The following is a 23,681-nucleotide window of genomic DNA, read 5'->3' as shown; positions in this document are numbered from 1 at the left end:
TATAGCAAATAAATACCTTCTTGTGGCCTCCTCCTTTTCCCTAACAATTTAAGAGAATAATAAAATAAACGCAGTCCTCTTTTTGATGCCTCACCCTTCCTCCTATTTCCCATCAATTTACACAGATATACAATAAATGCCCATCAATAAAAATATTGAAAAATGTAGTTTTCCCTTTCCCATCAAATAAACAAGAGTAAATACCCAACCAAGACAGCGGCACTGTAATGTGATGAGTTGCAGATTGTAAAAGCATCACTATTGATCTGATACCTTCTCCATCTGAAATGAAGCTTCAAATATGCTTCACGAACCAGTTGGTTGGAACCCTTTGGTTTAAATAAATGGATTTAAGAAATGATATGTCAGTGCCCTTATATCCCAATTATGAACAAAGACTGCCATCTAGAAGGGTCATAAAATACAAAAACTGGTTCATAAAGCAAATTTGAAGCTTCATTTTCACATCACCAATGCCCTGTGAATATTTTATCCAGTGTCCATTTAAAATCCAATAATTCAACATATAACGTTGGGTCCACGTTTCACTGTGCATGTCCTTTGCACGTGCACCAGTGAGATAAATGTTTTTGGGGCTGGTGGCTTTATTAAAAGCCCCACCGCTAAAACAAACTTGTGAATTCCACCCTTCAATTGGATTTAACCTTTTCAAAGCGTCTCATTTCATTTGGATCCAAGATGATGAGATCAATGGAGGCACGTGCCTCTTGTCCCTTTTAAAGACGCTGGGACTTGGTCCTGTGTGCCCCCCCCCCCCCCCCCCCCCCCCTCTCACTAACACGCATGCAGGCGCACATACGCACACCCTTAGCCATCCTCCCTCTTACATTGTATATTGCTGTATCCATTTCAGCAGTGCCTGGGGGCTGATCCTGTCGCAGCAGATTGTGGGAGATACGCACCCACTAATGTGATTTGGTGGCAGGACCTGGCTGAGCAAGCATGCAGCCTCGGTTAGGAGCCCACACCGCGCACGGGTATCGAACGTACGGCGAAGACAACGGGCCGGCCCGGCGAGTAAAGGTCAGAAGAAATAGGGCTTAAGTTTTTGCTAAGCACTAGAATTCATTTATACTGATTTCCAAATGAAATTTCAAAAGTGGCACAATTTGGAATTCAGTAAGAACAGGCCTCAAAAGTTTCATATGAAGACTTGAGCTCAGCGAGACGTCTCAAGTGGGTGTGGCAGCTCTCTGTCAGGATGCTGCAGGGGAAGGAAAGGCTGATGTTTAAGATGTATTATTAGTAGTGAACTGAAAAAGTGTGAGGTTAATTTTGGGGGGTTTAACTGCATTATGATTTAAAATCAGGATGTCATCATGAAAACATTACATTCCACTAGGGTGGGTATTTTCAAGGGAAAGTTGCAGGAACAGGAACAAACTGTTATTATATGTGCTCTATGTCCTTGGAGTAGATCATTCCTTTTTATGAAAACAGGATGAAGTCTCAAAAACACGCACAGACGTTAACTAAATTCGTAAAAAACATTTTGCTAATATTAGCTGAGCATGTAAATTATTGTCGTAGAGTTGTTAAAGATCTTTATATGTAATATAAACATGATAGGAACATTCTGGGTTGATGTCTGTAATGCAAACTATATCAACGTGCCTACAAGTTTAGGGTTATATTGTTTGCTTTGTGTTTGCATGTCACCTCAGAGATTAGCAGCTTGTTAGCAAATTTGCTCAATTTTGATGTTTATAAAGTCCCCAAAGTCCCAATGATCATCGTCACACACACCTCTGGGTGTGGTGAAATTTTTATAGCCTGTGAATGGCAAGCAAATGTAGCAGTAAGGCAAGCTGTTCACACCATTGTAAATGAACTTTGACTGGTTTAGTGCTACCTTTGGTACCAAAATGCTTGTTTTAGCAGGTTACAATCAAGGCTAGCAATTTAGCATACCTCATTAGCTTACCAACGCTAAAGCAACGAAAAACAAGATCAAGCGAGCTTTTGCCCTTCTGGGTTGATGACATCCAGGGATCATCTCTCCCTGGAATTAATGCCAGTTTCCTTTCTTTTTGTCCCCCGAAAGCAAAAGACAGTGTGCCGTGTTTTATTATTATTATTTTGTGTCCAATTTAGAACACAGGCCTCATGAAAATCCCCTTAACTCCTGAGGTCTTGGTCTCTGGCAACTGTTTGGTAGGGCTCATCAGGGAGTTCCTCTAGACCTCATTGTTAGGTTTCCTTATCGTGCCAGATGACACCTTGTTGATTCTCTCCCTACATAATTCTCTCAGCGAAGTGATTGTTCCCCATTTCCTGCGTGATGGCTTGTCCAAACAGTGAAGGTCCCGGCCAGGGCAGGTCCGCATGAAACGTCAGTGGTGTGACGGTGCTAGCTGCACAAGAGGTTTATTTTCTTGCCCCTGTGCTTTGGGTGGTTCACAATTGTTTGATTGGTTCACTTGTTCTTTGGACGAAGGGCATCAACGGACTCATCAGTGGTTATGTGTATTGGCAGTGTGAAACGGTAAATCACAATTTGGCTTACCTTGCTTTTAATGTTGGCAGGTTACGTAAACTAAATATTATGCAAAAAGGCACACAAAATCAATCACAACTACTGACTGTTAGCATTAAATCCTCAGATGAAAAATCCCAAGAATCCAAAAATCCGCAGATGAAAATGCATGCTACATAAATGAAATATTAGATAAACCTTTTCAAATTTATGATAATAGGTGCACCATCAGTGCCGTATTTTTCGGACTAAAAGTCACTCTGGAGTACAAGTCGCAGCCGCCGTAAAAATGAAATGACATTTCTTTATCTACAACTTTATTCTAATCCGCATTTTCAACTCCCCCTTATGGACTACCATGACCAAGATCTGGACTTGATCTCCTCAGATATCCACGGAAGATGGGTTTGGCGGACAAAATTCTCCCAACGCACCTTTTTTATCAATATCCAGAACAAACAACGATTGGGAAAAATGTGTTCCCCTTCAATCGTTGTCCCTCAAGGATTCTGAGTTAATTATCTGAACAGTCTGGGAAAGAACGCCAATACTTGAGAGGAAGTAGCTTCTCCATGTATGGAGTATAAAATCCCACAGACACTCCAAAATCCTCTTTTGCGTGCAAGTAAGGATACTCCTCACGCACGATGTGGGTCAATACGGTAAAAGGCAGAAGGTTGTGACTGTAGCTGGATGCACCAGAGGTTCATGGTGTGACTTCTGCGAGGCTACGTCTCGTTTCATTACCTTCTCATCTTGAAGGTCAACAAGCCGAGCGACTAAACCTTAAGAACGGGACAGACAGACCGAGGAGTGCGATCGAGGTAAGGATGAGTTGAAATCAACTTGACTTTTAAAGCAGCAACGGGAAAATGTTACGGGTTCAGTCAGCGCAGTCCAGTCGAAGTTGCACCCGATGCCTGCTGCCAAATGTCCAATATGCCAAACAAACAGAAGTCATCTTCTTTTCTTGTTACCTGCTCCTCTTCACTGCAGTTAATCAATCTCCACACAACACAACAACCGAGCCTATTAGGCTTTTATAAAACAAACCCCCCGAAGAGCAAAGAGGACAGTCATTGACTTTAATGGGATGAACTGATCAAGCATATCTAATAGAAATCATTCCCCCTGGCAAAAGCTGATGTGCAATTGAATTACGTGTGGAACACAATGCTTTTACTGCTTCTTAGAAAAAGCCTAATCTGATCACTTTAGTGCAGAGAAGAAACAGATAATGTAAACATTATTTTTTGCAAGTTTACTTGCATGCAAAATTGGAGTTAGAATTTGTGTAATGCTAAATGACAACTCAAACGAAACGCTCTGATGCAAACACGTTTTGCGAAGGGTGTATTTGTGTTTGTATCCTTAACTAAACTTAGTTGTAATATTGTGTTTAGAACCAAAGTTGGAAGCATCTGTGGAAGTTTGTAACGAGTAGAATGGCAACGATTAATCGATTGATCGATAGGTAATCGATTAGCAAATAAATGGATATCTATTTTTTATGCTTAATTAATCGTGAAAAAAAACTTTCATTTAAACTATCTTGGTTCAGTACAATCTGCATTCCCACCTCCTTGCTTTTGGTTTCTCAAGCAAGCACTATATAAAATAAAATGACCAACCGTTTTTCTTTTTGTTGGGTTATCTTTAATCACTATTCGTGCCGAAATAAATTGATTTACTTTTTGATTAAATTATATACTGTATTAATGGCATGAAAACCCTACACCGTAGGGGGCAGTAATGAGGGGCCTTGGGGTTGCTCGAGGGAGGCGGTGGGTGTGTGTGGGGGGGCTATGCCGACATTTGCCCCCCCTGTCAACACTGGGGGGGCATGATTGGAATCCAAGGAGTGGAAACCTGGACTGGCCAAGGTAAATAGAAATGTTCAGAATCCAATTAATATTCGCATGATTTAAAATAATAATTGTTTTGACTTTCTAGGTTGGGTGCACGTGACAGGGGGTGATGGTGCAGCGGTAAAGACTCTTTCCATTGGCCTTTTATTAACCTAAATAAATGTAAAGAGTTGACAGAATGCACATGATGCATTCATGAGAACCTGAGCTCTTCATGCGCAACAACAAAATAAATAAACACAAGAAAAAGCGCACCCAGTTGACAGTGGAGACAAAGTGGCCAATTATGGTACATCACGTGGATGGGAAACCCGGTTAAAAAAAAAAAAAAAAAGGTTTTTTTTTTTTTATTAGCGTCTCTGGTTGGATGAAGGCGAGTCTTAAAAGTTTCTTCAGGATGGGCCAGCTCCCTTCAGACGCATCCAGAGCAGACCGACACCGGCTCATGGAGACTTGTACTTAAGTTACCAAGTACGTACGTGCTTTTACGCCGACCGAACCTTTTATTGGCTTACCCCAAAAACTTTACGAGACATTTTTCTGGGTGATTTTATGAATTGAGTAGTTTGTTTTGGTGCAATTAAGAAGTTATTTATTGAATATTGAGTCATTTGTGTCTTGTAAAAGTATGTAGGAGAAGCTATAAATGACAAGACTCGCAAAGTGTATTTTTCTCCGTGCGTAATGGTGCAACTTTTACGCACGGTGACTTAACCTTACCACACCTCCTTTGCCCTTCGCAGCCCATGTACGCGAAGGTGTCGCCGGCTTTTTTCCCCGTGGAGAGCACCCGCCCGCTCGCACACCGCCCGCACACCGCGCCGAGTGGACCGTGAGAGCGCACCCCTCCAAAGATGAACATCCAGGTTGTGCCCGAGAACAAGCTCTCGTCGGTCGCCCCGCTAAAACAATGCAACGTGGAAAAAAAGGAGGTCGAGCTCTTGTTGCTCAAGGACCAGAACGGCGTGCAGTACACCAGCTCGTCAATCGCCCCAGCGCCCAGTCAATCCCCGGGGATGCCAGGGTCCAACACCGGGGAGGAGCGGGAGTTGTGGGGCAAGAAAATTGACTTTCTGCTCTCAGTCATTGGCTTCGCGGTTGACTTGGCGAATGTTTGGAGATTCCCTTACCTGTGCTACAAAAACGGAGGGGGTGAGTACATACTCTTTCCATGCATGCAATTGATAAATAGTGCACCATGGGCTGATCTGGTGGAGAAATTAATTTCCAAATGATGAGTTTGCATGCACAGTGCATTAACAATTCTTAGGGCACCTGTCACCAAATAGAGACGTGGATGGCTGTTTGACTTTTATACGCACTCTTTCGGTTTGTGTGTTAAAACTAATAATGATGTTCAGGAATGTAAGTGACAATAATATTTCATCTTTATCAAGTATGTGCTTCAGTACGTTTTACCAAATGTATTTTGACTCAATTCCAGTGATTTAAAACTAATGATTCTGTTTAGTGATGCATAACTGTAATTTTTCTTAATACAATAATAATGTGCTTAACAATTTTCTTTTTTTTCCCTCTAAAACACTCAAATTGAATATCCATTGATAACAATAATAGATATAACGTAGGAAACAAAAATCATCCTTTAATGGCTTGCGGTACAAAAGAAAATTTGAATCTGTTCTTGGTCAGGGGGGGCGACAAGAGTTTCAAATAACATGCCGGGTTGTGTGTATCATTCCATACAATGCTTTTAGTCTTTCTCGCCAGTCTGTTTTTGCAAAACTGTTGAGTGCTTAGTAGTGAACGATATCCGAGGGAACTCTTTGGGCAGACTGAAGGGAGTCGCACAGCATTTCAGTCACCTCCACTCCCACTGTAGACACCACTTGTTCCGGATGAGCAAACAGACCCCGCCCCCACGGGTCTTCTAAGTGAATGTAGGAAGAGAAGCTGAGGGGGGTCCCACCTCACCAGACTTGTTGTCTCGCCATGTTTCCGTGATAGCCATGACACAAATCCTCATGTGGGTGGTGAATATTCACAATCAGCTTGTTGATTTTCACATTTCAAGCATTGATGAGGAGTGAGACGGAAAGAGGAATCCGTACAAGCAATATATACCTCATGATAATGTACATGCTGTAAGTTTATGCTTGCCATACAAAAACAGTTCACTCAACAAATAGTGGAAAGAGAGAAGCACCTCGAAGGATTGAGCGTGTGTTTTATTCAGGCCATTATGTCTTAAAATATCTTTAACCATCGACATGTGCCTCCTGTTGAACACCAAGCTTTGTTTTTGTTGGCTTCAAATTCTGAAGAGGATTTGTTTCTCCGTCCTGCGGGAGCGAGATTGACGGCTTTACAGCTTCACTGTTTTCTTGTATCACAATCTCTTTTACTAAAAGCAAAAACTTTGCCTATAAAAATAAAAGTTGCCATACATGGTGGTTTGGCGCAGATACGTGATGGTGTATTTTTTTTTCTGGACAAAAAACAACTAGGACTGTTTTAAAAAATTCAAATAATTGGGATTGACAGACAGACAAGTAGACCTATAGATGGAGGAAAGGTGAATGGACAGAGAGCGCCTTTTAGTCCTTAAAGGCAAACAGGAAGGCAAACAAATTGACATAAAGAGGTTTGATTTGACAGATTGATGTACGGACAGACAGACAGACTGATGTATGGATGGGCGGTAAATAAATGGACAGATTGACATAGGTTAGGGGTCACCAACATGGTCTCCACAGGCAACAGGCTGTGACCCCCAGGACCACTTAAGTAGCCTGAAGGCCTGTTCTAAAAATAGCTCACCAAGTCAGTCGAATTTGTAATGTGGTGAGCTACTGTTCTTTTAATGACGTTATTAATCAATGATATTATCAATAATTAATATTCATGTTAAGAATACTGATCATGCGAATGATTTCTCATAAAAGGTGGACAAAAATGAGGATTATTTTATGGACAGACCTGGTTGATCGATCGATAGCTAGATAGATAGCTAGGTGGATGGATGGATGGATGGATGGATGGATGGATGGATGGATGGATGGATGGATGGATGGATGGATGGATGGATGGATGGATGGATGGATGGATGGATCGGGTGGGTGGATGGATGGAAGGATGGATGGACGGATGGATCGGGTGGGTGGATGGATGGATGGATGGATGGATGGATGGATGGATGGATGGATAGATAGATAGATAGATAGATAGATAGATAGATAGATAGATAGATAGATAGATAGATAGATAGATAGATAGATAGATAGATAGATAGATAATTGGACAGACAGATGGACGGATGGGTAGACAGGTAGAAATATTGCAGACAGATTGCCAGAAAAATGGATGAACGAACAAGATAGACGGGCAGACAGAGTTTACAAACAATTGGAAGGATGGACGGAGGAAGGACAGACAAGCAGACAGACAGAACGACGGATCGATATTGACTCGAATGCGTGTACCAATGGGACCTACAGTAACTAGACTGACAGACAGCTATTGATTTAAATGCAGGTAGTCATTGCCGTGTTAAAAAGTGAGCCTTAAAGCTGCTGGGTGAGCCATTAAAAGTTCATCATTAATGACACCTTGTGCTTCTCTTTCTACCTCGACTTACTATTGACAACTTTGCATCGGGTAGGGTGGGGGCAGCATGATGTGTGTGTGGCCCCCAAGAGTACTCAGCTCCGCCACCGGACTGTCAATCATATTAGCCCGCGGCAAAAAGCTATTTATTACTCTACATAATGTGTCGTTTGCAACGTGAGGGAAAATCCAATTACCGGAGATCATTTCCTCGTAGTGCCGCGTTGTGCCTTTCCTGCTTGCACGCACGCATGTTGACGTTCCCAGAATGTCAAGATGGTCACCTCTCCAACATACAAGCACATCCAGCTCATTCTATCATCAACGTGTTGCCTCTAATTATCACGAATGGCCTTGTTCCGTTATTTCCTTAATTCTATTGTCCACCAAATCACTGTGACATTTCCACATCGTTATGTCACACATCCACAGGGTGCTATGCTCACTTGATTGTCTTTCCCCCCCCCCCAATGCAATTATTTCTGTTTTCCTTTTTTCAGGAGCTTTTTTGATCCCCTACATTCTTTTCTTGGTCATCGCGGGGATGCCATTGTTCTACATGGAACTGGCTTTGGGCCAGTACACAAGGGAGGGGGCGGCCACCGTGTGGAAGATCTGCCCCATCTTTAAAGGTGAACTGGAATTTGCACCACACACTGTGCTCATTCATAATCATCATGTTATTTACTTTGACTTTTGTTTTTTAAAGAGATGGAAAATAATAATGATACAAAAGTTTAGACAGAAAATGAGAGTAAACTAGATTTGCACTCATGAGAACATGGACAGAGAGCCAAACTGGGCTGTACCATATTTTTCACTTTGATAAAAATATAAGGTTCCATTGTGATGCAAAAAATTTAATTTTGAAGAATTAACTCATGTGAAAATTTTAGAAAGCATTTTTTGGCCATCATTTTGTCAATCAGGTTACTTCCTGGTTCATGAAGAAAACAGGACTGTACCATATTTTATTTTATTTTTACTTTTGACAAAGACAAAAGCTTCTGCTTCAAATGGGAAAAAAAAATTGTAAAGCGATACATTTATGTTTGTCAGGTTTTATTTATTTTTACAAATAGCAGGCTCCCTGTTGATGGAGTATAACAAAATACGACTCGCCCATTTTTAAAAGGTTCCTTTGTAACAAATGGCAAAAACATGTAAATATCACGACCGAGACCAGTGTTCATTTCCAGCCATGTGTTTTGAGCTTAACGCCAGACAGCGGATTGACCGGGACTGCTGCTTACTTTCAGTTCCTGTTATTATCAGAACCGTGACAACCAGCCCACCATGTTTTTGCCTTCATGTCTAGTAGCGGACGTCAGGAAAGTCACTATGTTTAGATGAGGAGCATCTGCAGGTACGGCCTCATCCTAAATACACACGGGATGTGGAACTTAACACAAAGTTGCCTAACCCTTCAATTACTCTGAGTCTTGTTTGGATCTATTTGCAGTCCTGTTTTATTTTTCATTTACTTCTTTCACACAACATGTAGACTCTTTTTTTTTTAAATATGTTTCATATTTATGCCATATTTCAGGAAACAATGTGGTGTGAATAACACCAAACATGCTTGATGATGTAAACCGTATGAGTTATAGAGTACCCCAAGAGCAGTGATCTCTAGCCAACTTTACATCATCTTTTCAACAATTTTACAAAAAATGAGACAAGCAGCTTCCATTGGCAGTTTGGCTATGTGACGATGACGCAAACCGGACTAAGCTGCGTGTGTCTGTGTAAATACCAAAACAAAATCTAGTCTACCCCCGGACAAATTAGACCGTGCCTTGTGTCAGACTTTTGCTAGTCCTAAAAATAAAGTCAAGAAACTAACTACCAATCCAACGAACTTGCCTTGCCCCACAGGTGTAGGCTACACCGTGATCATCATCGCCCTTTACGTGGGCTTCTACTACAACGTAATCATCGCCTGGTCACTCCACTACCTGTTTTCCTCCATGACCCGCGAGCTGCCGTGGCTCAAATGCGACAACCCTTGGAACAGCCCCAACTGCACCGACCCCCAGAACATCAACAGCTCGGTCTTGGGCAACGGTACCTCGTATGCCAAGTATAAGATCACTCCGGCAGCAGAATATTACGAGTGAGTGACTTTTTAATGTTGTGCTATTTTGAGGAAACTGAAATCATTCTTTGGAACAACCTTGTTCTTTGACAAGCGTTTGCAGGGAGGAACTCAGTCTTCTTTCATGAGGTCACCATTTTATGGTGCTGTCAATTGAATAAGTGTCATTACAAGGTGATTTGTGTTCTCTTGTAAAACTCAGACTCTGACTTATATGTTTACATAACTTTAGATATCGTGATACTCGGGATGCAATGGCAAAAACATTATTGGCAAAAAAAGTCGTAATGAAAGGAAAATAAAAAATTGTGAGGAGAAAAAGTTTAATGTAAACTTAAGATAAAAGGTTCATAAGTTGTTGTCCTGTAAATAGCGCAGCACAGATTGCCCAACAAAGTAAAAAAATAAACAAGACAGAGTCAGCTAAAGACTTACAAAAAAGCTTGGCACATCAGATCATCTCTGTGGATGAATCTATAATAATAAATCAAACATTAAACAAGAATGGATGTTATCAGAGGACACAATGAATATCTGAAATTTGCAACCAAGCATCAGAATTTTCAATAGCGCTAGCGGAAAAATATTCTGTGGATGAATGAAAACAAAGTTGTGTCATTTGGAAAGAAAAAACAAAATCTAAGTGTGGCGAAAGCAAAGCACAGCGCTAACTGTGAAGTATGGCAGAGGGGTGCATCATATTTCGGGACCGCTTTGCTACTATAGAGCCTGGACGCGTTGCTATCATCAATTTTCTCGAGACATTTTGTAATACAACTTCCTTCCTTCTGTTTGCCTCGAGCATTTTTTTTCTCAAGTCATTCGTTTCAGCCTTGACCTGAAATGACCCGATATTAATATCGCTGAGATAGTTTATGAATAACCTTCTGAAGAGGTCATCGTTTTCACTCGTTGATAATGAAACCCAGATGGTCATTCAAATGAGGTTGACCTGATTATGAAAGACAGGAGTTGTTATTTCCCCCCCCCCAAAAAAAAAACCTTATGGCAACAACAAAGCCATCATCAGATTGATTAATCTCGGTCAAATTAGATAGAACATCTAATTTCTGTTTTCCCTTAACTCCCTCCAATGTTTCGTTTGAAGACTCCGTTCTTGTTCCGTTGTTCTGTAATCACCGCAAAAGACAAGGCAGCATACAACCGACTCAATGGCATCATTGAGAAGCGAGCGCAGCAGCAGAACCGGATCACTGTGTGATGATAAGAGAAAATGTGCTTAGAGTAACTGGGCCAAAGGGACTTGAATTGATGTTACCAGCGAGCGTTTACAAGCCGCACGCTATCAACGCTATCTGCTGGACAAGGAGGCCTTGGGGCATTGCAACACCGACACACTGCGTCCAGGTCAGAGCGTAGGCTGCGCATTTATCATTCCAAATGAGTCTGTGTCCTCCAGTGGCTATCTGGCTCCCAGAGGTTCTCCTTCCCCCCCCACACACAAAAAACCCTTTGAATATATAATCAGCTCTCTGATAAGGCCACATAAAAGTGGACTCGAAGTCCGCCTGGATGTTGTTCTGCTTGTTTGTACTCGGCTCGGTTGTTGTGTTGGGTCTCGCCGATTATCAGGACCGCATCACATGCTGACTCAATTAAATTTAGAGGATGGGAAACAAACAGAAGAAAATATATTGAGGTCAAAAACAGTCGGGTTGTACATCTCGACGGGCCGTCTTTGGCGCCCGTGTTTCTGGTCTGTCTTCATCTTGAGCGTTTCTGTCTGTCGGGGTTAGAAACCGGTGTTATCCCGTCATGATAAGACTATTTTGGGGGAGTTATCAAATCCTTAATATACTTTGAGGTATTTGTCCTTCAGAGATAAAGAGGGGAAGAGATTTCCGCTACAATTTGACTCCCTCCTCTTGAAAACACGCAAAGATGTCAACAGAGAGCGATCGTGTCAACTGCGGTCGAGATCTTCATTGATTGATTTCAGAGTCTTTTTCCAAGTCTGAACATCTTCGAATGTACGAGTAGCGTTAGAAGATATATGTTATCGTAACAGATATGACTCCTGGCGCAAACGGCATTTAATAATGATACATTCAGTTCATTGCAGTCAAAAATACCTTTCATTTAAATACTTCTACAACAGTTGGTGTCTTATATATTAGTATATAAAACAATTGAGCTAAATTCCATCTCCCCATTTTTCCCACGGTGTAATCGGCTATATTTCCAGCTAAAAATCTTATAATGGGCCAAGACATTTATTTTATGGATAAAACAGATTATACCTGAAATATATTCCAAGTATCTGCCATTGTGCAATCAAGACCATATGTTTCATAGTATTTCATATTTATCATAAGTTAAGAGGCATATTGTGTGGTAGTTAAATACTTGTTACGTATTCAACAAGATAATGTATCTTGACAGACAGTACATCATCCACATATAGTTGACTTTCGATCTTTCCAAGAAGGAAATCTGGAGTTTGCACTTAAGGGAAAGAAGCCGGAGATGGTTTTGATAGCTTCCTTCTGGAAAGAATTTTACAATGATTTGGATTGTGTCTGAGGCAATTTGTTGCCACTTAAGGCGTCTTGTGAAACATCTCATTCAAACTTGAAAATCCAGACGCGGCGTGCTGCATCTCCACGAGAGCAGAGGCATCGACGATCTGGGCCTCCCTCGCTGGGAGTTGTCATTGTGCCTGGTGGTGGTGGTTTTCATTCTCTACTTCAGCCTATGGAAAGGTGTCAAGTCCTCAGGGAAGGTATTCAAGCCCACTTCACTTTAATTTTACCGTTCCAATTTAAAATGTTTCCTGGTTTTCCTTCAGGTGGTGTACATCACGGCAACCATGCCCTACGTGGTCCTGTTTGTGCTGCTCATTCGAGGAGTAACCTTACCGGGCTCCATGGATGGCATTCGAGCCTACCTGCACATCGACTTTAAGAGGCTCAACAATCTGGAGGTCAGCAAAAAAAGAAATCTGTATTGGTGGCACAGGCAAATTTCATTAAGATTTATTTTTTTATTTCTAAGATTTGATCAAAATGAATAGAAATCTAATTAATAAAACAATTATTTAACATATGTATTGAAAAGGAATTTAAAAATACTAAATGCGTTTGGAAAAAAAAAAGTACTTAATGCAACAACAATCTCAGCAGTCTTGATAACATAAAAGCTTGGTGGGACAGTTTTAAAAAAGTCCAGATTTGACATGTTCTCAACCTTCATGACAAACATCCAGCCAGCATATACTGTCTAACTACCAGCAAACCCAAAGTTACTTAACAGTGGGGCCAGACATTCAGACAGCTCATTCAGAGACACATTATCCAAATTAGGCAGATAAAAGATTTACTTGTGGTTTGATTTTACCCTTGATCGGCGAGCTGGTAGTCCAGAGAAACAGCTAAGCTATGCAAACAAACAAAAAGTACATTTTCCATCATATGTCACCTTTTGCTTATGCTACTGGTGAACATCTTCATTTATCATGGCGCAATATTTACAGGCGGTTTAAGACACAAACTTAGAAAACCATTAAAATGTCTCTACAGAGAATTTCTTGCGTAATTGTTTTTTTTTTTTTTGCACACAAGATCTGATCGTATTTTCTTATGTAATCCTATTTGTTGAGTCCAGTCTGTAGAGACTCTTTCCTTCTGACTTAATCAAAGTTGTTTGGTCCTGAATCAAGACCTCGGGGATAATAAAAGCGAAATTTCCAATTAAATACTGCAGATAAAATCTCTCGCTCACTGGGCTGACTAGAGAAAAAAAAAAAAATTACTTGGAAAAATTGAATTGACTTGCGGGACAGTGAAATTCATTACCACATGAATCTTTGTAAGCAGAAAAATACTTTTTGTTTTGTCACCCAAATATGCTTTCATTGGTTCAAATTTTAAATTGATTTTCTTTTCACCGAAATTTCTTTTTTTGGGAATGTGTTATTTATTTAAATTGGCGAGCCAATAAAAAGCTGCCTTGTATTGTTTATTTTTCTACTAGGTGTGGATCGATGCAGCCACTCAGATATTTTACTCCCTTGGCGCAGGATTCGGGGTGCTCATTGCCTTTGCTAGCTACAACAAATTTGACAATAACTGTTACAGGTAAGCATCCTGAACAGAAACACACTCCTTAAAGGTCCATCTTAGATTTATAAATATGAACCCAGCAGCACAGTATAGCGGGAAGCACAGCTGCCTCACAGGCGAGAGGTTCTGGGTTTGAATCTGGTCTCAGGTCAGCCTGTCAGATGTTTTTATGTTCTCCCTGTGCTTCCTCCCACATGCCAAAAAATTAATTTTAGATAGTCTTGATGACTCTTAAATTACCCAAAGGTGTGAATAGACATGCCAATAGTTGTTTGTCAAATGCGTGCTGCGATTGACAGGCGACCGGCCTCTCACCTTAAATCACAATTTCAAAATAGACGAATTATTAAACACTTCATTTTTTAACACTCTGGTTGAAATCATGGTTTTGAGCTTGTTTTATGGAAATTAGCGACTTACCCCCCCCCCCCCCTCCTTTGCGTGTTTTTTATTTTGCCTTGCACATAGTGTAAGGGGGGGATTTCAGGGTAAACCTCTTTTTGATAAATTGACATTTTTTACATTTTTAAACCTCCGCTTGATGGGTGTGTCGGCATTGCAGCCAACATTGCTCTTGGAACCAATCTGTGTTCCCAGCTGCAGGTCAAAATTGTTTATGAAGATATAATTTTACTTTTCCAAAATAAACAGATGGAACGCTTGATTAGAGACACCTAACCATTGGAATGAAAGACACTTTCAAAGTAGAAAGGTTAAAACAGATTGACATTGTTTGGACTTTATTTACAATAATATTTATGGTTGTTTTGTCTCTCCAGGGATGCTCTGTTGACCAGCACTGTCAACTGCGTCACCAGTTTCTTCTCAGGGTTTGCTATTTTCTCGGTGTTGGGCTACATGGCGTACAAACACGGGGTGAAAATAGAAGACGTGGCGACCGAGGGTGAATAAATGCATCAAGCTGTATTATCAGAGGGGATGCGCCTTAGTCTATGCGTTGTGTTTTAAAATGTTTGCTTGTGCACAAACAGGTGCAGGATTGGTGTTCATCATCTACCCAGAGGCCATTTCTACCCTCCCGGGGTCAACGTTTTGGGCTATTGTGTTCTTCATCATGCTGCTGACTCTCGGCATCGACAGTTCGGTGAGTCTCGACCGAGAACTCAAAATGGATGTGAATGTTAACAAATGAACCAGTTATAAGAATAATTGTTGCAGCCCTGTAAAATTGTATCTAAGTTATGTGTATTAAAGGCTATCTGGAAGGAAGCAAATTTTGTTTACTACGAAATGACTGATAAAACTAACCCAAAGCAGCTGTGGAAACACTCTTGATAATTCATGCATCATTCCAGCACTTCATTTAAATGTCAAAGTTGGTGGGATGTCTTGTTTGTTTTTTGATCTCAAAATGTCAAGATCATTTGGAATGGGTATAATAATTGATTAGTCTGTCACATAATCTTTAATATTTGAAAGAATGGTGTGAAATGGATTTTCAATGTCTGGAGACAGTTAAGAAAAAAATTAGGTACACTGTTGATTCAGTTTTAGCTAGTTTAGCTAATATAATAATAAAAGCATGCATAGTTTAGCTAATATAATAATAAAAGCACGCATGCAACTCCTATATTAGATTTAATGCTAAAAACGCTAAAGTAAAGTGTTCAGTTTTCTTCATTTTTTTTTGCTCTGGACAATCGACAACCCAAATAAAAACTGACCCAGGATCTGTTTTTTGTCCCTATCCTTCGCCTGGGTCAAAATAATAAAGCGCTGCGTGTATTATTCATCAGATGGGTGGCATGGAGGCCGTCATCACGGGCCTGGCAGATGACCACAAGATCCTCAAAAGGCACAGGAAGCTGTTCACCTTCGCCACAGTCTTTTGCACTTTCCTGTTTGCGCTGCTTTGCGTCACTAACGTGAGTATCACAAGGTTCATCATCACCTAAATAAACAAATGCTCGTCCTGCTTTGATAACAAAATTTATTGTTGCTGTTGCTTTCAGTGGAACCTCTCAATGTTTCAATTCAGAACCCGAATATGAAACCATACCTCATCTTTGATTTTGGGATTTCTTTTAGCACTTTGAGATTCCTAAAGGGATAATAAAATGTTTAATACTAATAATAATAATTGTAAAAGATTCTGCCCAGACTTGAAGCTCTAACCCCATTTTGAAACCTAGATGGAAACCCAAACTCGAGGAAATGAATAGTATCAATGCCTGTTAATATTCTGAGAGCAGCCAAATGCTTTTTTTTTTTTAAATTAAGATTAATATATCAACATTCACCCATTTGTTATTGATTATCCATGAAAATCTGCTGGCTTCAGCCACGTATCAAAACACGGAAAAACAAACTTGTCATGGCGACTTAAAAAAAATTCGTCATATCTCATGAGACCTAGAAACGTCAAAGGAGCTCCTTCAAGGGAGCGATCAAAAGAAGAACTCTGATGAACCGGTTAGTGTTTAATGAAAAAGGCATTCAGGATGCAAGATCAGCTTTCCCATTCCCCCCACATCAACTTCTGTAAGCCTTCCAATGGTAACAAAATTAATTGTTTGGCTTCTGTTAAATAAATCAGTCAAATGATTAGAAAAGTAAGCTAATATCTTCTTCTTCCTGCTCCTTCATTCACATGAGATTTGGAAAGTAAGATACAGCACAAGTCAAAGTGCCCACTCACTAAAACGACTTCTGACAAGCACCACTGAGGACTCGCTTGTGAATAATTTGATCTTTAAAGAAAAAAACTAAATATATATTCTTTATCCCTTTAGGGGGGAATCTATGTGCTGACTCTTTTGGACAAGTACGCCGCCGGGACATCCATTCTCTTTGCCGTGCTGATCGAGGCCATCGGCGTGTCGTGGTTTTACGGTATGGAATTGTATTATCGTCCCCCTTTATGAACGACCTCACCGCGTCATCTGTCTTGTTAATTAAAACGGGCGGAAATTCCGACCGCGGGTGCCGATGGAAACAACAACAAAGTGTTTTATCCTTTTAATGAAATGTGACGTTCAAGAGCTGCACAAATTGTGTTTACCTGTAAATGAATAGATTTGATTGCGATGATTTGATGCGGTTTGTCAAGAACTGCTGTGAATGATGTCAGAAATATTACTGGTCAATTTGTGTTGATTCTATAATTAGATAACAATCTAATCCAATCAGCTGTTTTAAATTTGCTACTCTTGCTTTTTTTCCAATTAGCTATAATCAGCTTTTTTATATTGAGTTGTTCACCTTTGCGTGACCCTTCAGGTGTGGCCCGGCAATACACAACAAAAGATTTAATGGGGGTCCTTAATGGAAATTAGAAAGGAAATTGCCATTTTCCATTGCCTGATTACAAATCTATGTTCTTTAATTGGGTTTGGGAATTGTCGATTTTGATGCAGACGTAACAGTAGATTTCAATTATTCCAGTTATTTATTTATTTTCAGTTCTTCTATCCTCCAAGCAGATAAAAGAATGCAAGTCAAAATACCAGACATAAAGTGTGAAATAATAAACCGTACCCAGTGGCTATGAAGTCAACACACACCCATTCAAATGTCAGAGTTTTATGATATGAAAATTACGCCTACTCATTTGTGGGAAAAAAATTCAAGAAGTCAAATATAAGCAAAACAACTGAGACGTGATTGCATAAGTGTACATAAATTATAAAAGATGATTTGGCTGTGTTCCAAATTAACCAATCATGTTCCAACTCATGTTAAAAGGGACTCAGCACAAAGTTGTCACAAAAAAAACATCCAATTTTCTAAACCAAACAAATCTCAGATGTTCTTGTAAGCTTTTCCAATACAACACAATTTTATTTATGGTGCACATTCAACAACAGCTTGAGCTGTAACAAAGCACTTTACATATAATAATGGGACAACATAAAAGACAGTGAAAACAGTCTAATTAAGCCACAAATTATGTTTTAAGTGTTAATATCAGTAAAGTCAGTCGAAAACCAAAGGATAAAAATTGGACTTTGAACGAGTTTTAAAAATGGACAAATAGGGAGGGCTTTCCAAATAAAATTAATTCCGAACACACAGCCACATGACACATCTCCAGTCATAACAGGGTGTATACTGTTGTGAAACCAAAATATCTCAGTTGTTTAGTTTGACAATATCCAAAAATATTATTTTCAAATAGAGTTCCACAGGTTATAGATTATCATATTTTTCATGGCTATGATGATTACAAGGTGAGATGTTCAAATCTAGAAGTAGGAGACGGGCGGTAAAGCCAAGTAAAATCATAACAAAGAATATTTTATAAGGACTTGATTATTAGCAAGCATGTGCCAATTCCATCACGTCAGCTTAGATCACATCTGGGGTGGCTTTGAGGGTTGCCTGCTGGGAGCACAGAAGTTGGCTAGGAAAAAAAAAAGTATCATCTTCTTTCAGGCGTGGACCGCTTCAGCGAAGATATTGAGCGGATGATGGGCTTCAAGCCGGGACTTTATTGGAGACTGTGCTGGAAGTTTGTCAGCCCTGCTTTTCTATTGGTAAGAGAACTCGTTCAGTTTCAGTGAGATCTGGTCATTTATCATTTTGAAACCTAATGCAAAATTTTCAAATTTAATTGATTTTATAGCTATAGTTGAGATGGCTCACTGCGATTCTTATCATTACTGTAATATTGAAGCTATATTGTACTGAGCAGCGAGGAGAGAAACTGAACTTTCCTGTGTTAGCTAGCCTCAAAATTTTCCATTTTGGGGCGGAAACAGGGCAAAACACTGAGATGAATACTTTTCAAGATACGTGGAATCAACCGAAATATGGCTCCAGCCTAGTGAGGACAAGTGCTATATAAAGTGGATGACTGTAGGAATTATGAGAACTATTTAACTACTGTTTCATTTGTTGGTTCCCAGAGAGTCACTTGACTCTCAAGAAGACGACGTGTAAATTCTTCTCTTGTTGTCGAATGATTTATAGACAATAATGAAAGCATTGTAGCCCATTAAAAAGTGAAGCTCACATCACGTTGCCTCCTTCAGTAAAACAACACTTTGGCTAGAAATGAATGCTATGATAACTTCAATATTTAGTTTTTTTTTGTCCCCCCCAACTACCACCCATCGTTTTTGTACTTCACGAAAACTTTTCCTGGCACCGAGTGGACTCTAAAAGTCACAAACCCACACCAAAATAAACCATTCTGGTGTTTAGTTTTTCTTTGTGTTGTGTTGTTCATCATATCAAAAGAATATCACCGGATATTGTATCTCCTAAGTATTTATTCCCTCCGGGGCAGTTTTAGAAGAATGTCTTTTCCATCAAAGAAAAGTTCACGCAAAGCCAGCCATGAGCAAGTTATACATCCAAAATAGATAGCAAGAATTGCTATGAAGGTGAATCAAAATGTTTCCATCAAAGTCTGAATCAAAACTCAGCACTCTATTGTGAATCCAAAGAAATAACATTCCTGTTATTATAAATATTGAATGTACCGCAATTTCCGGTCTATAAGCCACTACTTTAACTGAAATTTGTTTTTCAGGCGTCCAAAAAATAACCTGCCAAAACTCACTCAAGAAAATAATAATTGTCCCAATCAGAAGCAGGTTGACAGATGGCTGTCACCATGGCCCTATCCAATTCCTTCCTCTTAACCCTAAAAGTGTATCTTCCCCCTTCCCCTAACTCTTCTTTGGAGAGACGAAGAAAACGGGTTCAAAGAAATCCCCCCGAGAATTGGGAACATACTCCATTTATTTAGATCAAAGACTATTTAGCTCCGACGCCGTTTAAGCTAACGCTGTAGTGCGCGTTTACTTTAGCTAACATACGGCGAAGGTCTGCGTATTACTATGTACCGCTATCCGTTTGAAGACCTTGGGTAGATGGTTTGGAACATTCTTAAGTGATTTAATGCTTTTCCAATTCACGCTGTTGTATATGAAGAACGTCATTGGAAGCAAACCACAGCCGACACTAATGTACACACCAGGACAGCTCTGGCCAACCTTCTGTCTAATGCACTTAACACCTTGACAATGCCCAGGTAAACACCCACCAGTATTACAGCCCCCACCTCTGTCCCCGAGCCAACTTGCCTCAGGCAGACACAGTGCAGCTCCAGTGCGTTCATAACTCATTTATCCCCCTCGACCTTCAAAGGTCCAAACTACTGGAAAAACGCGGTAGAAGAGAAAAGCACTTTCAACAAGTGGACACGATTGTTGAAGCACTGAGAAAAAGGATGATATGAACTCAGCTACTTGAAGCATGCTTTACCCGGTACACTGTACTTTTTAATAACTGTATAGCCAATATTATTTTATTTTTGCTTATTGGTATGTTTGTTGTGTTTACTCTGGACTTTTACTTTGGAGTTGGCCGGTAGCGCTCCACCGCCGGTAGCGCTCCACCGCCGGTAGCGCTCCACCGCCGGTAGCGCTCCACCGCCGGTAGCGCTCCACCGCCGGTAGCGCTCCACCGCAACTGTGGCAGCTAGCATGACTGCCATCTTTTTAGCTTCAATTACTAAGTTACATAAATCAGTAAATACAGAATGTGCCAACCTTTGTCTTCATCTTAATGCCTTTTCTCTTGAAATATGCACTTGTGATTGTCAACTAACGCCAGGAATGAGCTCCCAGTCCATGATTAACAGCCATATGGCAGTCAATATGGCAGCCGATATGGAATTTAATTCAATTTAGGGTATCAAAGCTCAGCATGGCAGTCTTTGAAAAATGTAGTCATATATTCCACTGGTGACAACACTTGACAAATTCTCGTCCTTCCCTTGGCAGTTTGTAGTCATCGCCAGCACGGTGACCTCATCAGGCCTCAAGTATGACGATTATGTCTTCCCCCATTGGTCCAACGTGTTGGGATGGGGTGTGGCCATGTCCTCCATGCTGTGTGTACCCATCTACGCTGTGTACAAGTTTTGCAGTGTGCCAGGAACCTTCAGAGAGGTCAGTGAAACTCATTTCACCCTGGTAAATAGTCATAAACACATATGGGGGCAATTAGTGTGATGTTTGATAAAACACGTTTACAAAAGATGTTACATAACGGAAGCAAGCGTAATTGCTCTTACGCCTACGCTTTGAAGCTGCTGGGGATGTTCCCCGTTGAAAAATACGACCAAAATAATTTTTGTTCGCTTTCGGATTGAAGCCTTCAAAAATTTACGATGGCAATCATCAAAGTACCGGGAAATTGTTTTCATCCGTTCTGTGTCAGCGTCACACTGCCGTAAATGCGGCCGGGATCCTCACTGGCACTTCCTGTTGGCATTCTGCACTGAAAACGTTGCTTCTCTGAGGTGTCATTTCCTCTCCCTATCAACCCACCAATCAGTTTTTAAATACATCCACCATTCGCGATAATGGGAATGTTTGAAGATCCTAGCACAAATGTTGCACGAGAAGGATTGATTGCATTCCTTTTGAGCCAGTAAAATAATCTTCAGAAGTCTGTTTAGACCTCACTTTTATTGGATTTCAAATACAATTTCTACATAAGAAATGATGGAGAATATAATTGTAATTTAGCATACTGTATTTTCTTCCTTTTAATATTAGAGGTAAATGAAATTTTAGTGACACACAATAAAATTTTCCGTGATGCTGACAGCTTGAGCAGCCACTTTAATTCCAAAAGGTTTCACTGTATACATTGTGATTGTTTTGCAGAAAATAGCCTATTGCATCACTCCCGAACACGAACATCACTTGGTAGCAGAGGGAAACATACGGCAGTTTAAAGTAAGTAGTTGTTTTGCCTGGAAATATCTGCCATTGTTTGGAATTCTCCCGCAAAAATCCCCAACTTTTTCTTTTTTTTTCCGTTTCCCAGCTCAGGCACTGGTTGGCCATTTGATGAATACCCTGAGAATCATTCGTGGATTCTCGCCATCGCAAGACAAGAGGGGCCTTTTTTTTAAACCCAGTTGTATCACTCTTGTTACCCAGCTAGTTTTTTTTTTTTTTTTTTGTCAAGCACTTAATATGAAAGTACTCCAAAAGTTGTTTCACGTCATTAAACACGTACTTGTAGACAATGTTTAGTATCATTCGAACCAACTTCAGGAATCTTGACTGTTATCTCTTGCAAGACACTGAATCAAAACCAAAAGTTGACAGACGACACGCTTTTTGTTGCCTTTTTTGGCCTCATGAATGTTATTGTTGTTCTTATTTAAGTTACCATATTTGCATTTTTTTTGTGGCGGGGGGGCTTATCTGTGCCTTAATCGAGTAGGAAACTATTGTTTGTGCTTTTTGGGAGCAGTTTGATATACATGTATACATATATGTATCTACATGCGAAACTCCAAAGAGTAAAAACAAAAAAAACAAAAAAAGGTGAAAACTTAAAAATTAATAAATGGTGATAACTGTTTAAAAATGTTTTCAATGAAGGTGTCTTAAGGCCTCTCTGAAAATAAAAAATATATGTATTTATGCTACAAGAATACAATTTGTCTATGATAAATAGCTGCAAGATTGCAAGGTGAAGGACATGAGGAAAAATATTTCTTGATTATTCCCAAATTATAATTTTGATTTCACATTTTTTCCCCTTTCCCGGGACATTTTATTCTAAACAAAATTCAATTTTATTCTCCAGAAATGGAATAATATTCTCATAAATAAATATATATAACATTTCATTCTAGTTAGCCCTTTTACCCCCCCCCCCCAAAAAAACTTCATGATTAGCAAAAAAATGTATTCTTGCAATACTGACTTGATTCTTGTAACATAATTATTGATTTTTCATTGAGGCTCCAACACATATTTGTACTTGTAATGTTTTTGTGTGTTGTCCTACGCCTGTGAGGCTGTACAAGAGAGAGGCGAATGTATGTTGGGCTTTTTAAGTTTCCGTCAAGCAGGGTTAACCACCAAACAGACGTTACCGTACCGAAATACGCATAAATTGTCAGATCAAGTATAACCATAACACTACTGTACTGTTCATCGTCATTAGTCACCATGAACCAAAAACTGTGTGATTAAAAAAATAACTTTGTAAAAGTATCCAAATCCCACTCAAAAAATGCCCATTTTGGACCCCCGATCCGTAGTTTGAGGAACCTGTTATTAGTATGCTGGATCGTCACGCATTTTCAATTTGTTCTTTTAACTGCCATACAAGTGCCATGATGAAATTTAATCTGCTTGTTTCATTATTTTAATTTATTTTTTTTAAAGCTGACTTTATGAAAAAAATGAAGCCACAGAGTAAAAAAAATATATGTATAAAAATCCAATTATATGTGGAATACATAAAATATAAAGATATATTCTTTTGTTATATCTAATCTTGTATTAATCAAAATGGTTTATAACAAAATGTGAATGTAAAGTATTTCAAATGTCCTAAATGTCATATCATGTGTGTTTGATGTGTAGCTAATATTAAAAAAAAAATCCAAACTATTCTTCAGCGTAATCCTGGACTATGGAATATGGACTCTCCTGGACTATGTTTACAAAAATAGTGTGTATAATAATAATAAAAATATCCTATGATGTCCTGTTGAACGTGAGTTGCAAATATCTATGAAGACATAGTCACACGATCATAATAAAGTATTTCTTCTACACTCA

At 39.7% G+C, this 23,681-nt stretch overlaps 1 protein-coding gene across 2 annotated transcripts; it reads left to right on the top strand.

Moving 5' to 3' along the window:
* The first annotated feature begins 877 nt into the window (after window positions 1-877).
* Window positions 878-23,681, top strand: slc6a2 (solute carrier family 6 member 2). Of its 2 annotated transcripts, none has more exons than XM_049718276.2 (16): window positions 878-1,044; window positions 3,260-4,836; window positions 5,109-5,517; window positions 8,433-8,564; window positions 9,811-10,048; window positions 12,635-12,773; window positions 12,840-12,974; window positions 14,024-14,127; window positions 14,892-15,016; window positions 15,105-15,217; window positions 15,870-15,998; window positions 16,866-16,965; window positions 18,508-18,608; window positions 20,868-21,035; window positions 21,759-21,830; window positions 21,922-23,681. In XM_049718276.2, the coding sequence occupies exons 3-16, from the start codon at window positions 5,220-5,222 to the stop codon at window positions 21,943-21,945; spliced, it is 1,878 nt and encodes a 625-aa protein (XP_049574233.1). In that variant the 5' UTR covers window positions 878-1,044; window positions 3,260-4,836; window positions 5,109-5,219; the 3' UTR covers window positions 21,946-23,681. The 2 variants fall into 2 exon arrangements, with proteins under 2 accessions (XP_049574233.1, XP_049574232.1); XM_049718275.2 differs by having other exon boundaries at window positions 878-4,485; window positions 4,720-4,836.

Source organism: Syngnathus scovelli, chromosome 4, assembly GCF_024217435.2.
Source record: "Syngnathus scovelli strain Florida chromosome 4, RoL_Ssco_1.2, whole genome shotgun sequence".
NCBI classification, from domain to species: Eukaryota; Metazoa; Chordata; class Actinopteri; order Syngnathiformes; family Syngnathidae; genus Syngnathus; species Syngnathus scovelli.
This window is presented reverse-complemented; position numbering and strand designations above follow the sequence as displayed.

What these genes read in the sequence shown, in the direction of transcription:
- slc6a2 (XM_049718276.2), top strand. Translation starts at nt 5,220, where the DNA reads ATGAACATCCAGGTTGTGCCCGAGAACAAGCTCTCGTCGGTCGCCCCG. An exon ending in CGCTGCTTTGCGTCACTAAC is followed by an intron (nt 15,999 to 16,865) that starts GTGAGTATCACA and finishes TTATCCCTTTAG; the next exon opens with GGGGGAATCTATGTGCTGAC. An exon ending in CGGCGTGTCGTGGTTTTACG is followed by an intron (nt 16,966 to 18,507) that starts GTATGGAATTGT and finishes ATCTTCTTTCAG; the next exon opens with GCGTGGACCGCTTCAGCGAA.